Source organism: Oncorhynchus nerka, linkage group LG23, assembly GCF_034236695.1.
Source record: "Oncorhynchus nerka isolate Pitt River linkage group LG23, Oner_Uvic_2.0, whole genome shotgun sequence".
NCBI lineage: Eukaryota > Metazoa > Chordata > Actinopteri > Salmoniformes > Salmonidae > Oncorhynchus > Oncorhynchus nerka.
The window spans coordinates 45,504,202-45,521,253 of record NC_088418.1 but is presented as its reverse complement, the minus strand read 5'-3'; the positions used below and the strand labels follow the sequence as shown (position 1 = coordinate 45,521,253).

Genomic DNA, 17,052 nt, shown 5'->3' with positions numbered 1-17,052 from the left:
AGACATTCTTGAGTTAATTCGGGAAATGGTAACTCATTAAATCAACTTTTCCCGTGGTTCCCCAAATTCCTATTGAGTTAATTGTCAATCAATCACATTTATTTATAAAGCCCTTCTTACATGAGCTGACGTCACAAAGTGCTGCACAGAAACTCAGCCTAAAACCTCAAACAGCAAGCAATGCAGGTGTAGAAGCACAGTGGCTAGGAAAAACTCCCTAGAAAGGCCAGAACCTAGGAAGAAACCTAGAGAGGAAACTTCCTCTTCTGGCTGTGCCGGGTGGAGATTATAACAGAACATGGCCAAGATGTTCAAATGTTCATAGATGACCAGCAGGGTCAAATACTAATAATGACAGTGGTTGTAGAGGGTGCAACAGGTCAGCACCTCAGGAGAAAATGTCAGTTAGCTTTTCATAGCCGATCATTCAGAGTTAGAGACAGCATGTGCGGTAGAGAGAGAGAGAGTAGAAAACGGCAGGTCTGGGAAAAGGTTGCATGTCCGGTGAACAGGTCAGGGTTCCATAGCTGCAGGCAGAACAGTTGAAACTGGAGCAGCAGCACAACCAGGTGGACTGGAGACAGCAAATAGTCATCAGGCCAGGTAGTCCTGAGGCATGGTCCTAGGGCTCAGGTCCTCTGAGAGAGAGAGAAAGACAGAGGAAAAAGAGAGAGAGAATTAGAGAGAGCATACTTACATTCACACAGGACACTGGATAAGACAGGGGAAATAAGACAGGGGAAATACTCCAGACAGACTGACCCTAACCCCCCGACACAAACTATTGCAGCATAAATACTGGTGGCTGAGACAGAATTTTACATGATTAATTTAATCGAGTAATAATTAAACTTGGTAGGTAATTATACAATGAATAGCAGTCATCACATTAATGATAGTCACGTCACGACAGTGGTTTCCAGACTGTATTTGAGCATTAATTAGCTGTATTTCATGCTTGTGTAATCGTGAATGAAGTCACTTGAAAGTAGCGTGCTTGGAAGAACCGAAACATTGACATAGCCCACAGTAGGAGGCCATAGGTAAAACTTCTTATTCTTGAAATCTTATTTCACTGCTAGACAGCAACACACCTGTATGAAATGACTCACTGTCTTCATTTAAACATGTCTCCACCATCAGGTGAAGTACACATCATTATTCGTAGTCTCATTCATTATGTTTCCAAGCCTTTGCATTGTTGCAATATGAACCATCATGTAATACCGTATGACCATGAGCTCATTCCAGTCTTTCCTATTCTGCTTGTTGCGAGGTAAATGTAATGAATTTCTCCCTTCTCTCTGGCTGGAAATAGGCCTGACTGGCTGCTGGAGTAATGGGATGAGATTATTGATTCATTCGATGCAGGACCGTATGTTAGCAAAATTACAAGATTATAGCCTCCCGAGTCGCGCAGTGGTCTAAGGCACTGCATCGCAGTGCTAGCTGTGCCACTAGAGATCCTGGTTTGAGTCCAGGCTCGGTCGCAGCTAGAGACTGCTGGAGGCGGCGCACAATAAACCCAGCGTTGTCTGGGTTAGGGGAGGCTTTGGCCGGCTGGGATGTCCTTGTCCTTGTCTCTAGCGACTCCTGTGGTGGGCCGGGCGCATGCACGCATGTACGCTGACAAGGTCGACAGGTGCACAGTATTTCCTCTGACACATTGGTGTGGCTGGCTTCCGGGTTAAGTGGGCAATGTGACTTGGCTGGGTTGTGTTTCGAGGACACACGGCTCTCGACCTTCGCCTCTCCCGAGTCCGTACGGGAGGTTCAGCGATGGGACAAGACTGTAACTACCAATTGGATACCACGAAATTGGGGAGAAAAGGGGTAAAACAAATTACAAGATTATGTTATGTGTCACGCCCTGGTCTAAGTATTTTGTGTTTTTCTTCATGTATTGGGTCAGGCCAGGGTGTGGCATGGAGTTTTTGTATTGTGGTGTGTTTTGTCTGGGGGTTTTGGTGTGTATGTTAGTGGGATTGTAGCTTAGTAGGGTGTTCTAGGAAAGTCTATGGCTGTCTGGAGTGGTTCTCAATCAGAGGCAGGTGGTTATCGTTGTCTCTGATTGGGAACCATATTTAGGCAGCCATATTCTTTGGTTGTATGGTGGGTGATTGTCCTTAGTTGTCCTTAGTTGTCCTTAGTTGTCCTTAGTTGTCCTTAGTTGTCCTTAGTTGTCCTTAGTTGTCCTTAGTTGTCCTTAGTTGTCCTTAGTTGTCCTTAGTTGTCCTTAGTGTCCTGATGTCCTTGTTCTGTGTTAGTTGACACAAGTATAGGCTGTTTTCGGTTTTCGTTACGTTTATTGTTTTTGTAGTGTTTTGTATTGATTCGTGTTTACGTGTGTTTTTTCCATTCAAACATGGATCGCAATCTACATGCTGCGTTTTGGTCCGATCCTTGCTACACCTCCTCTTCCGAGGAGGAGATAGAAGAAAACCGTTACATTATGACACTGTTTTTGTACCGAATAGTTGTTTTCAGGCAATAGAATAGGTTTCTTAGAACTCTCTCTTCATTCTGAGTGAACCGAGAGAAATCTTTTGAAGTTTGGGCTAGCAACTGATTAAGTGATGCCTTGGTGATAAAACACTTTAGACACATTCCATTCTATGATTAGTGATTAGACCTATGTCTCCGGCTTGACATTCATAGATAAGGTGTGTGTGTGTGTGTGTGTGTGTGTGTTTGCGTGCGTGTGCGTGCGTGCGACTCGAGAGAGCGTGAAGGAATTGAACAAACATCTCATTGTTTGTTCTAATCCTTGCATCTAGGAAACTTATCCTGGAGGAGTAAAGTAACACCCCCTGTGCAGATAAATGACAGGATGAACCCAGGTTGTTTTATGGTGCCCCAATCTACATGGGAGAGGTGGAGACAGCCATAAATAAGCATTTTGAAGTATGCTATATAAAGACCGTGTATACCAGGCCTGGGCAATTCCATTGTGTTAGCTGGGGCTGGGGCAAAAGTGTGACACCAATCAGTCCCCCGAGGACTGAAGTTGCTCAGGCCTGCTGTATACTATGTATGATTATAAGCACTTCGGAATGTGGGGTCGATGGTTTCATTATTGCAATAATGAATCAATATTAAATAAAGATGATTGTTTGAAGATATTACAGTCTCTCACTTGATTAGAATATTCCACGACAACTGCTCCAACTTTTCAGCCCAAAAAAAGACAGTTGACGTTACTGTGGCTTTGAAATGTCAGAGGCCTTATCTCTAAAGATGTAAAAACTACATTCAAATCCAGAACTATTTCTACATCGCTGTGTGTAGTGATACACTTAAATACTTCACCGATACATTGTACCATACAGAAGTAGTGTCAAGAGTGTTTCTGAATAATACAAAATATTCAAGCATTGTTGAGCACAGTACTCATTCCAATAAGCTGTAATCGTTACAGGATACTGCATTAGCCTCTGTCATTAAGAGTGGTGCAGACGACCTTCTTCTTCACATCATCAACATCAACATCATATGAGGAAGCCCAGAGATTCACCAGTGATGGTTTCAATGTTGTTATTCATCCTGTAATGTAACAAAACAACTAAACAGCTGACCTAGCTAGGTTTATGAACAGAATATAACCAATTACCTAGACTTATTTATAGGTTCCTTCCTTCCAGTAACCCAACCTTCCCTTCTTCTGCCAGACAACAAGGTACACTGCAGCAGTGGTGTAAAGTACTTAAGTAAAATTACTTTAAAGTACTAAAGTAGTTTTTTTCAGTATGTTTACTTAATTTTACTATTAATATTTGACAACTTTTACTTTTACTTCACTACATTCCTGAAGGAAATAATGTACTTTTTACTGCATACATTATCCCTGACAGGAAAATGGTCCAATTCACACACTTCAAGAGAACATCCCTACGGTCTCTGATCTGATGGACTCACTAAACACAAATGCTTCGTTTATAAATTATATCTGAGTGTTGGAGTGTGCCCCTGGCTATCCGTTAAAAAAAAAGAAAAAAAGAAAATTGTGCTGTCTGTTTGTTTAATATAAGGAATTTGCAATGATTTATACTTTTACTTGTGATACTTAAGTTTATTTAAAATGAAATACTTTTACTCAAGTAGTATTTTACCGGGTGACTTTCACTTCAGCAATTTTCAATTAAGGTATCTTGACTTTTACTCAAGTATAACAAATGAGTACTTTTTCCACCACTGGTATACAGTGCAATCTGAAGGTATTCAGACCCCTTCCCTTTTCCCACATTTTGCTATGTTACAGCCTTATTCTAAAATTGATTAAATAAAAAAATGTCCTCATCAATCTACACACAATGCCCCATAATGACAAAGCAAAAACAGGTTTTTAGAAAGTTTGCAAATGTAAAAAAACAAACAGAAATACCATATTTACATAAGTATTCAGACCCTCTACTATGAGACTCGAAATTGAGATCAGGTGCATCCTGTTTCCATTGATCATCCTTGAGCTGTTTCTACGACTTGATTGGAGTCCACCTGTGGTAAAGTCAATTGATTGGACATGATTTGAAAAGGCACACTCCTGTCTATATTAGGTCGCACAGTTGACAGTGCATGTCAGAGCAAAAAGCAAGCCTGAGGTGGAAGGAATTGTCCGTAGAGTTCTGAGACAGGATTGTGTCGAGGCACCGATTTGGGGAACGGTACCAAAACATTTCTGCAGCATTGAAGGTCCCCAATAACACAGTGGCCTCCATCATTCTTAAATGGAAGAAGTTTGAATCCACCAAGACTCTTCCTAGAGCTGGCAACCCAGCCAAACTGAGCCATTGGGGGAGAAGGGCCTTTATCAGGGAGGTGACCAACAACCCGATTGTCATTCTGACAGAGCTCCAGAGTTCCTCTGTGGAGATGGGAGAACCTTCCAGAAGGACAACCATCTCTGCAGCAGGCCTTTATGGTAGAATGGCCAGACAGAAGCCACTCCTCAGTAAAACGCAGATGAAAACCTGCTTGGAGTTTGCAAAAAGTATCCTAAAGGACTCTCAAACCATGAGAAACAATATTTTCTGGTCTGATCAAACCAAGATTGAACTCTTTGGCCTGAATGCCAAGCGTCACGTCTGGAGGAAACCTGGCACCATCCCTACGGTGAAGCGTGGTGGAAGCATCATGCTGTCGGGATGTTTTTCAGCGGCAGGGACTGGGAGACTAGTCAGGATCGAGGGAAAGATGAACGGAGCAAAGTATAGAGAGCAGAGCGCTCAGGACCTCAGACTGGGGTGAAGGTTCAACTTCCAACACGACCTTAAGCACACGGCCAAGACAATGCAGGTTTGTCTATGAATGACCTTGAGTGACCCAGCCAGAGCCTGGATTTGAACGCAATCGAACCTCTCTGGAGAGACCTGAAAACAGCTATGCAGCAACACTCCCCATCCAACCTGACAGCTTGAGATTATCCGCAGAGGAGAATGGGAAAAAGTCCCCGAATACAGGTGTGCCAAGCTTGTAGCGTTATATCCAAGAAGACTCGAGACTGTAATCGCTGCCAAAAGGTGCTTCAACAAAGTACTGAGTAAATGGTCTGAATACTTATGTACATTTCAGTTTCTGCTTTGTAATTATGGGGTATTGTGTGTAGATTGATGAGGGGGAAAAAACTATTAAATCCATTTTAGAATAAGGCTGCAATGTAACAAAATGTGGAAAAAGTCAAGGGGTCTGAATACTTTCCGAATGCACTGTATATGAGCAAAGTACAGATCTCTCTCTGTACTTTGCTCCTCTTTTTGATTGATAAACTCACAATGAGAAGGAAATGGATAATATATGAGTTAACTATTGATAAACTATAGTTACTTCCTTGTGGTCAGGTGTATATAGCTGCTCCCCTTTCTCCAACAGAACAGAACCTACCAGAGATTCCTTATACATCAGGTAAGTCCACTATAGTCACCTCCGCCTACGTTCTAAAGTACTCAGTCTGACGCTGAATTTGTCTTAAGTCTCTATCTCTCTTTCTCTTTATTTTTCTCAGGAGAGTATCACCATGACGATGTTGACCATATTTCTGCTTCTCAGCGCTGCCTTTACTCTGGGTGATGCAAGTAAGAGAGATATACCTCATAGTTTCCACCATATTTTAAGTGTATTCCTTTTAGTTACAGCGTAGATAAGAGGTGTTTAATGATATGTAGCTAGTAGAGGTATTCTTATCAATGGTTTGATTACCTGTTCACTCATCAGATGCAGTTTGATTATATCATTCTACACGCTAAAGACCACATGAGTATGAATCTTTCCTCTGCCTTTGTCTCTCTTTGTTGTAGGGGATCTGAATGACACAGAGAATCAAATTATTGAGAACCTGATACGCAACCTGCCAATCGGTAAAATGTCTTCCTCAATCCCATATCAACAAGATTTCTGAAACCTGCAGAAAGCTATAATATTGTGTTGGTTTGCTAATGTTAATGGACTGATAATGCACAGATAGCTGTGGTGCTGTGTTCAGTAACATCACTGTTGGAACACACTTTTGACCACTCAGATTGTGTTGTCGGAACTAATAATTTCATCATGATACTGCATGATATCTCTTCCCCCTACAGAGTCTGAGGAGATGGGAGCGAAGGAGAAAGGAGGACTACAAACCAGGAGTTCATCATGCCCACCTGGTTGGCACAGATATGAGACACACTGCTATCACTACGTCCCCATCATGGCCAAATGGCCAGAGGCAGAGGTACCTGTAAATGTCCATATTTAGGGCCAGATTTACTAATTCTAAACATCATAGGATTAGTGTGTTTAACAGGGTTGCTAAACTAAAACTTGACATGCTATTCCTTCTCTTAATATTTAGATACTCATGCAGAAACTTCCCATATGTCTATCATTATTACTTCAATTTAGACTTCCAAATAACCAAACCCAGTCCCAGACATGGATAACACTGGAGGCCCCTAAGGTCTCCACAGAGTTGGATAAAGCTGCATTTAGTTTGTTTGTGCTCTTCATGTGGAACACCTTACGGAGCTCTCTCTAAAATTACATGTCCTGGTCCCACTTTGTCAGTTCAGAGTAAATATTGGAGACATCTATGTGGATAAATGTGTCTGTTGTTCACATGTTTTGTAATGTATATTGTTGGTGTTTGATAGTATTTATGCAGGGCTCATCTGTAAAAGAAACCCCAGTCTCAGTATGACTTACCTGTCAAAATAAAGGTTGTAAAAATAAAAATTTAAATATTCTACCTTTGTGTGATTCTCTCTCTCTTTCTCTCTTCAGCATTACTGTTTGCTATTGGGAGGTAACCTGGCGTCAGTGCACAGCCTCTCCCAGTATAACTTCCTTCAGTCAGTCATCCAAAGTAGTGCCAACGGAGCCCAGCGCACCTGGATTGGAGCCAACGATGCCATCAAGGTCAGAAACACTCTGTTTAACACTCCTGAAACCTATACAGTAAGATGCGTTGATTCTTTTAGAATATAATTATAAATGCCTAGTGGTGCCTTACCCGAAATATAAACTTGTTTTACTCCATTGTTTGTAAACAATGTAATTGTAAACAAACACTGTCGCTTCAAAACGTGGTTAAATCATTTTTATATAATGTATAGTGTCTGCTGGTTACACATCTGCTTGTATGCTCTTTAGGAGGGTCTTTGGCTGTGGAGCGATGGGTCCAGGTTTAGCTACCAGAACTGGGGCAAGGGGCAACCTGATAACTACATCCTAGTTGCTGGGAACGACAACACGAATGGCCGTGAGCATTGTATGGAGATGAACTATGGAGGTACGATGCTGTCGCCAGAGCACTCTCCCTCACGTTATTCATCAAACATTTTGATAGATGTAAAAATACATTTTAAAGGTAATGTGTTCCTTTTTTCGCTACATTTAAACAAAAATATTACCCTCTTTCCCAGGGGACTTCGGGCAGAATGATGCAGCCTGTTGGATGCAAATTCCATTCATGTGTTCCAGAAAGCTGTAATATCGACCGATTGGGAGAGAATTCATGTTCTAACGTTACTCCCCTCATGTTTAGTGCACTTTGAGATTTTTGCTGATTTTAATGTGATTCTATTGCCTTATCTTGATGATTATTGCTAATTATGTAAAGTGACTTTGGGTCTCTTGAAAAGCTCTTAAAATAACATTTCTAAAATGTATTATTATTACATCTGAGAGGCTCTCAGGCGATGGGATTCTTCACTAAAGTCAGTCTGTAATATTTGCTATTGTTCAGTGGTAATTTTGGCAAAACCCCCCAGAGAATTCTCATGGGTGGCTCCAGGGAGGGGGTTGCCTTTGCAGAAGCACCCTCATGAAACAATGTATTAGTATGTATATACATGTAAACCCTTGATTTCAAGCACCCCTTTGCAATGACCGAACCTACCCCTTAGTTAGGCTCTCGGCATATGGGATTATTTTAACCAAGGATGGTGTTGGGTGCTAGATATTGCTGTATATCTGGCCAAATACACTTACTATGAAAAATATGATGTTGAAACGGCTGATTAGATTAAAAGTAACTCTGGGAGCTAACTGGCCTGTCAGCCTTGTGGGTTTCGAGGACTGTAATGAGCTCAGCTGCCACAGTCGAGTTCAGATGCATTTTACTCCGGGCTGAGGCTAGGCCAGATCTGGGCTGGATGGAAGAATGGAAAAACGCACATTTGCTACAGGAGTTCCTCAAACACACAAAGCCAACCAGCGTGCCAGACACCCCTCCCTGCATCCCTGCCGTCAAATCCACTCGTCCCCCTAAAGAGGCAGCTGATATGACTTAAGTGCTCTCCGTCTGGCTGCGTGGTGGAGAGTGGGTTATGGAGACGAGGGGTGCTCCATCTCCCTGCCATGCACTCAGACTGTAGCTGGCTGGAGACATACCTGTTTACTGCACCGTAAAGTAGGGCATGGATGGCAACCATGCCATGGGGGAGGGGGAATAACAAATGGAAAACGCATCATGGTAGTGCAGAATACTGTACCCTGCAGTGTTTCGTAGCTACATGGGTTGATGTTGTGTGTCATACTCATGTGGGTGTTGTCTCAAGAGATGCCTGTATGTATGCTTGCAGGTAGATAGCCTGTAGGTAGATAGCCTACACACCGTTCACTAGAGATTTGACTACTACAGTATGACATTTCTGCTGAGACAAAATATTACATGCATGACAGAGTGCATGCCTGCTTGCACGCAAGTACATATATTGGTAGCCCACATAGAGTACACTTGATTAGTCCTGCCCAGGAGAATCTCCAGAATTATACCAAAATATTACCTCTGATGGAGCGTGGAATTCCACCAGTCACCAGAGGGCGGCAGAGACCGTCCTAGAGACATTAACGACACTCAGGTGTGTCCAATTCACTCATGATTTCCCTGTTAAAAGAGGTGTGTTTTCTGTTGTCCTTTGCAGAAGCTAGAATTGTTTACTGTGGTCGGGTCGGTCGGTCGGTCGGTCGGTCGGTCGGTCGGTCGGTCGGTCGGTCGGTCGGTCGGTCGGTCGGTCGCTGAGTGATTTTTCGAGACTTGTTGTTGTTGGTTCCCCCTACGTGTACTGTGATCCTGCGGCTACTGTTCCTCAGGAAAGTATGTTTATCCTTAACCACTGATTCCTCATCTGGTGTCTTCTCTGCACCTGGGTCCATCCTTATGTCACAGGAATACCAGTTGAAACTAGTTTGGTTTACATTCTGACGTACAGTACCAGTCAAAAGTTTGGACACACCTACTCATTCAATGGTTTTTCTTTATTTTTACTATTTTCTACATTGTATTATAACTCACCTGCAGTCTTTCAAACATTGTTCAATGACAAAGTCATCAAAACTATTAAATAACACATGGAATCATGTAGTAACCAAAAAAGTGTTAAACAAATCAAAATATATTTTGTATTTGAGATTCTTCAAAGTAGCCACTCTTTGCCTTTAATTATTTTTTGATTGAACCTTTATTTAACTAGACAAGTCAGTTGAGAACAAATTCTTATTTACAATGACGGCCTACTCCCGACGACGCTGGGCCAATTGTGCACCGCCCTATGGGACTCACAATCACGGCCGGATGTGATACAGCCTGAATTCAAACCAGGTACTATAGTGACGCCTCTTGTACTGAGATGCAGTGCCTTAGACCGCTGCGCCACTCAGGAGGCCAAGTGCTCAGCATATGTGGGAACTCCTTCAAGACTGTTGGGAAAACATTCCAGGTGAAGCTGGTTGAGAGAATGCCAAGAGTGTGCAAAGATGTTGTTTGAGCCAAATAGCCCATTTGTATTTATATACAACAACCAGAGCATTATTAGTTTAATTATTAGTGCGAAGCCATTATTGGAGATGAATACTCCCCTTGCGGCCAGTGCGGTGGATACAGGAGGAGGAAAGGTTATTTGAGGGAGGAAGTCGGGCCTACAAGGAGGAGTCTTGGTTAGATTAGGGAGCGGTATAGTTTTTTGATCGCACTTGTTCGCACTTACATGATATCTTGAATTTACTTCACACAATAGCTTTTCGATATTGCACTTATAAGTTATTAGAATTAGAGGAATAATAAGGAACATTTTCGAAACCCATCTTCTATATTAGAAAGTTATATGCTTGAACAATGAAGCCACACTGCCATCATCTCTACGAACGTGCAGAAATGCCTGCGGTGAGTGTGTGTCTGAAGCCCATCTCTCGCCAGGGCAGAAAATATACCATTACATTAGTCAAAAAAGTCAGCCGAAGAAAAGCTCCGTTACACATGCTGGATTATTGTTCTTCACCTGGAGCGCACTTGGAACCGGGAGGACAGTTCTCTGGAAAGATTCCAAGTCCTACAATTCTGCAGTCGTAACCACTGAGAATTTATGTACTCATCGGTTCCATACAATTGTATTGTGTTTGGTCAAACAAAGGATGAAAGTGCCGATGGGCGCTAATGTTTGATAAACGGAAATACTAAATACTAAAATACTAAACAAATAAAGGAAAATAATGGAACTAGGTTGCATGTAGAAATAAATATACCGAGTGAGCTAGAGCGCAATCAAAGGATGGAATAAACTGCGCGAATCAAAACATGTGAACGAAAAATTAAGATGACAAAGTGTCATAGTGAATAAAACCCAAACCCAAATCACTGCTATGGCAGAAAATAAAGATCAAGTAAAGTAGGTCAGCTCTATACGTAGAGGAAAACTTGGATGGTGCACACGCAAAATCATCAAAATCCAAGCTTTGCTTGAGGAAGGAAATGTTGAAATTGTGAATGAAGCCGTTGAAATATTTGATTCGATCCTCACTGAATTTAAGGTGCGGTGTGAAAGGAAAACGAGACGATTGATTGGAAAGATGGAAACGTTTGAAGAATTTCTGAACGAGGTGGAAACAATGGAAAAATACTCAACAGGACCCACAAACAATGGTTGCACCAGATGACTATTTTTAATGTGCCATCACAGAGGCCTTCAAAGACTGGATCAAGATGTTCAAGAACATCAAGCGGTTATATTAAAGGAAAAGCATGCACTGGAATTGGAGAAGGCTCGAATGCAGTCAGCCAAGGAGGAAATGGAACTGAAAGCAAAAGTAGCAGCATCAGATGCTAAATTAAAGGTCCTGGAGAGCATTCAAACGGATTCACAAGTCTCTGAAGGGGCCAACCGAGATGGAATGAATGCTTACCTGAAAAAATCCCAGTGCATTTATGGATTTCATAAAGTTAGGTGCTGTTCCAAAAACTTACAGTCCGAATCTTTCTTCTGTAAAGCAGAGGGTCACCAAGCATGTCGTGCAGGTGATGGGGGACTTCATTTTGCAAAGAACACAACAACTCCATGCTGTGCCCTTTTAGCCCTGAGGCACATCCATGCCTACAGAAATCAATTTGGGCAGATGAACACCACTTTTGGCAGGAGCAGAAGGGACAGAGATAAAGGGTTCTAGCGTTCTTCACAAGCCTGATGACGTAATCGCCATCTTCACGGATCCATCGCATGGTCCCCCGATCAGCCCGCTTAGGCATGTCGTTCACCTTTGTCTTTGGAAAGCCCATCCTGTTAGTACGAATGGTGCCACAAGCCCACACATCCAGCTTCCTAAGGTCTGCAAACAGGGTAGGGCTTGTGTAGAAGTTGTCCACAAACAGTTTGTAGCCCTTCCACCGGCAGTTGAAAATCCAATAACTCCATTACAGAGTCATAGCTAAGGCCCCTCCCGGTAGCAAAACTGTTCTTCCCGTCAGAAAAAAAAAATGCATGTGTAGGCACACACAGAATCAGCCAACACAAACAGCTTGTAACCCCACTTAGTTGGTATGTTTCTCATGTATTGTTTGAGGCCAATTCTGGCCTTTGAGGCTACCACCCTCTCATCTATGGACAGGTTCTGGACTGGCTGAAAATAGGTCTTGCAGGCCTCAACAATGTTGGGGTAGAGAGGTTTGATTTTGCAGAGTCTATCAAACGTTGCTGTGCCTCTCTTCTTGTCATTGTCCTCATCAACTTCTGGGTCACTGATATGAAGCACCTGTGAGAGAACCAGAAACCTTTTGCATGACATGACAGTGAGGGGGAAAGGCAGTTGGTAGAGAGATGACTTTTTCCAGTAGTCCCTCAGGGTTTTCAGCTTCACCAGCCCCATGTAGATGACCAGTGAAAGGTAGCAGAAAAGGTCTGACATGGAAATGGGCTTCCATGCTACTTTTTTGTCTGCTTGCTTCTTCGCCCCATACTTATTTGTGTTAGACACGAGCGAATCAACAACTGATGGGGTGAAAAACAGCTGAAAAAGCTGAAGGGGGCTGTACGTTGCAGTCATGTTCAGCTGAGGTCCTGGCTTCCTTTTTGGCCTAAATGTTGGTTGAGGTGGACAGTGTGCCAACGCCCGTCTGTCTCTTTGTTTGTAGGTTGCACACTTCCCCTCCTCCGCTTCTTTGTCAGTCCCTTGACACCTCTAGATGGCCCGGGAGGTGTGGAGCCGGAAACAGCAGGGGTCTGGCTGGATGAACCAGCTTCAGTGGGGGGTGGGCTCCCATTCGGAGTCAGTGGCACTGTGAAAGAAAAAAGTTCAGTTAGAATTGTTTCACGTATGAGCCCTGTATCAACAGGTATAATAAACAGATATATATAGAGTACAGGGAACATAATCATTAGGTTGAAGTGCTGTTCCATTTCACTCTGGCCATTGTTGTGGGCCCTCCCCTCAACAGCCTCAAATAGATTATTTCATGTGGGGATTGGGGTGGCGCGGCAGACACGCATCTCGGCCATGTTCCTTCTAATACAGGAGGAAGCATGGTCGCTGTGTTGAGATGTGTGGGTTTGCTGTTACATTCTACTCCATATACTGTATATAGACACACAGAAACATAGGCTATGGTTCATACACATACATACAAACATACCCCCACCCACAATGTATAGCCATTGTGTACTTTACACATTTCATTACTGATTATATTTATATACGTATATTGCAAATAAAAAATTTAAAATCACGAATAATATTTGATATTATTAATATCAAACAACGGCATTAGCAAGAGAAGAACTTACCGGTCCAAAACGATGTCCTCTCCGTGCAAAAAATAATCTTCCATCTGGGAGTCATAGCTATGCTCGCAAACTGAATCTTCGTCCAGGAGCAACTCTGTCTCACTTTCCCTATCAATTTCTTCTATAATTTTGTGTACATCTGTATATCTAGACTTGGATTTTGCTTTCCCTGACTTAGTCGCCATAATATAAAAATAGCTGAAGATGCGCTTTACCGAAATACTGCTGTGCGTAACAGCACGTGTGGCTCCTTCCAGTATGAATCTTCAATGACGAATGACCCTCTTTACGCCCGAGTTTACTACATGTGCTGGTCTTCCAACACATAAACATTACATATTGCCGTTTACCTCAGCTCATTGGCTATCTACCAAGCTAGATTTCAAGACGATCAGTAGTCATTAGGTTAAAATACAGTCAATCAACGAAACAGTGGTCATATAATTGGTGCACAATGAGGTTATTATCGGTTTCTTTCGGTCAATACGTCCAGCGAAAAGAACCATCATGTTTGGTTTCGTGTTACACACAACCAGTTGATTGCAATGAAACCAAACATGACTGGATAAACGCACATGTAGTGTGTGTATTTACATCGAATGTTTAGTTGAAAGTTGAATGAGACGGAATTCACGACACAAGCGGTACACAAAATGTTTCGTGGTAGGCTATAAAAATGGATTTTATCAAACAAAAGACCAGTCATTGTGTAACAATGTACGAGGCTGTTTCTCGGTCTGAGAACCTTCTAAGAGCCACATACCTCACCACGCACTACCGACTTGAGCTGTAGAACAGGTTTCTAAAGTTGCAGAGCTCTAGGTCTGACGGTTCATTGATAGTTCAAACGAAGGTAACTATTGCAGGCTTTGTGTGTCTGTAAGCCCCACACTGTGTCACTTCATCCTTGCTGTGTGTGTGTGTGAGTTTTTCTTGGAAATCTGATGGGAGACATGACTGATTTACAGTTCATGAGGGCTGCCTAATCACACATATGAAGTTTTGGAAAGATGTGACTTTTTTAACCCTTCGAAACAGCCCCTATGACCCCAATTGAAAGCACTTCCAGTTGGCACAGGAAGCTAAAAGTAAACACATATCCTCATTGGGGTAGGCTTTTACAGAATCCCGAGTTTAAAGTCTTTATACTAAGAATTGACTGATTTAAACAGGGTTGAATGCAGTGATTTTCACAAACTGCAGGTTTGGTTCATCAAACATCTTTAGGGTGAATCTAATCACTTCCGGTTGCTCCAGGAAGCTTAGAATCAACACAGGTAGACCTCATAGTGGCCTGATGAATTGTTATCGAAGACATGTTCATAAGGCCTTCATAACCCGCATAGGCTTCAGGTTGAATTTAGGGGAGCAGGCAATGTATTCCTATGGGGAGAGTAGTCATTGCAAACTGCTTGATGTAAACACCTTCTTTTCACTGTTAAGGGTTAATGCCACACGGTCAAGGTTAGGCTTGCACAAATCGAATTGTGCCTCTAACCCTAACGGTTCTCCCGCTGACACCCAAAAGCACATATAAATTTAGGGCCAGGTTTAATTTTGGACCTACTTTTTTGCACGGTCGCTGCGCTCAGACCGAGCGAGCTACTGTCAAGCGGAGCATCTTGTTGAACTCGGCACAGCCTAGAGATTATGGTAATGCTATTTCAGGCTCTGTGTATCTTTAAGCCCCGCACTGTGTCATTCCATTCTTGCTGTGTGTGTGTGTGAGTTTTTTCTTTGACATATGTTGGGAGAAATGACTGATTTACAGTTCATGAGGGTTGCCTAATCCCACATATGAGGTTTTGGAAAGATCTGACCTGTTTAACCATTCGAAACATCCCCTATGACCCCAGTTTAAGGCACTTCCGGTTGGCACAGGAAGATGAAAGTGAACACAAATCCTCCTTGGGGTAGGCTCTAACAGAATATTGCGTTTTAGTTCTTATCATAAAGACTTGACTGATTTACAGAGGGTTGAATGAGTGTGTGTGATTTCAGAAAATCACAGAAAATCACAGAAATCTCACAGAGCTCCGAAACCCACCTTAACAGATCCGTCTGAACACGCCCCAACTGGATCTGTAACTTTTTTGAAGAAAAAAACACATTTCTTTGACCATCACCAATTGTACATTGTACGATTTCTCGTATATTACAATAGATTTCTATTGATTAGTTTCTTTTTTTCCTGACACCGTAGGTTCATGTACTTTGATGTCAAGTGGTCAAATTAGCATTCTATTTTTGTTATTGACCTTTAATCCCAGAAAATGGCCTTAACTCAAAAAGCGTTGAGGCCTCGACACCATCTGGCTAACAGCCCATTAGTCCAAACCTATGCTCACCAAGTTTCGTCTTCGAAATCTTTTCCGTTTAGGATAAATGGCCATGTCGTGATTGGTGATGTTTTGTACATTTGCAATAAGATTCCATTCGCCATCTGGTGGAATTTACCGGGACAGGGGAAAAATGACAAAGATTTGAACATTTTATAAAACGGAAACCTAATGTCCGAGAGACTCCGTTCGATGACTTCCAGAAGACCTGACCCCGGTGCACGGACCGCCGCCATCGGCAAATTTTACAAACATTCCCAGACGTCTAGTAAGGGACCGTACATTTGCAATATGGAAATTCTCATCGATCATACAGCAAATGCCGAAAAGTGCCCTTCATGTATGCAAGTGTACAAGACTACGGAACTACAAGCTACTTGAGGCTCACAGGCAAAGAAGAAAAGTTTCACATTGCATTTTTGCTAGGCCAGTCCAAAGTGACGCCAATTAAGCAGATGACAACCCCCAGGCTGGAACTCTCAGCACCAACACTAACTGTACAAGTAGATAGCATACTCAGAAAGGAGCTCCAGATTGAACTACAAGACTCTGCTTTCTGGACAGACAGCCAGCCTGTACTGAAATATATTGTTGAAGGAATTCTAAATTCCTCTGTTTTATTTCCCAATCAAAATTAAAACACTCTGTCAATGCATTTAAGGGTTTGTAAGACCCTATATTTTATAAGAATGGACAGAGCCCCGGTCTTAAAAGTCAGGTAACAGCGTTTAATTCAAGAGAGTACTAAGTTCATACACATTTTGCCACGGGTTATAAACTGAAAATGACGTCAGCGTTTTCTAAATGTTCTATCTCTTCTTGACACTGGTAGAGAGGCCCTATAGTTCTCGAGCCTTCCCTCCTCGCCTAAAGCCAAGGTCAGTCAGTGTAGATAGCATTCTAGACAGTCTGGAGATAGTTCATTCATTTGTACCAAGACATTGTTCTAAACTCCTGACTATATTATATACAATTGGGAATGGGAGCAAGATAGAAAATTCATACATGTACAGTACATAATAGCATTTGGACTAGTCAGTCCTGATAGAAATGTATACATAATTAGTCATCATTGATAAAAATCCCCTTAACATATATCAACAACAAGACTACAAGATTCCATACCTTTGTAGTGAACAGAGTCTCTGTGATTCGTGATCTGTCAAGAGGAGAGCAGTGGGAGACACATA

General features: G+C 42.3%; 1 protein-coding gene across 1 annotated transcript; it reads left to right on the top strand.

Annotated features, from left to right (window-relative positions):
- The first annotated feature begins 5,804 nt into the window (after nucleotides 1–5,804).
- On the top strand, nucleotides 5,805–9,898 carry LOC115106921 (galactose-specific lectin nattectin-like). The gene is made up of 7 exons (XM_029630133.2): nucleotides 5,805–5,898; nucleotides 5,999–6,068; nucleotides 6,291–6,350; nucleotides 6,573–6,706; nucleotides 7,255–7,389; nucleotides 7,624–7,762; nucleotides 7,896–9,898. The coding sequence occupies exons 2-7, from the start codon at nucleotides 6,011–6,013 to the stop codon at nucleotides 7,961–7,963; spliced, it is 594 nt and encodes a 197-aa protein (XP_029485993.1). The 5' UTR covers nucleotides 5,805–5,898; nucleotides 5,999–6,010; the 3' UTR covers nucleotides 7,964–9,898.
- The last annotated feature ends 7,154 nt before the right edge of the window (nucleotides 9,899–17,052 follow it).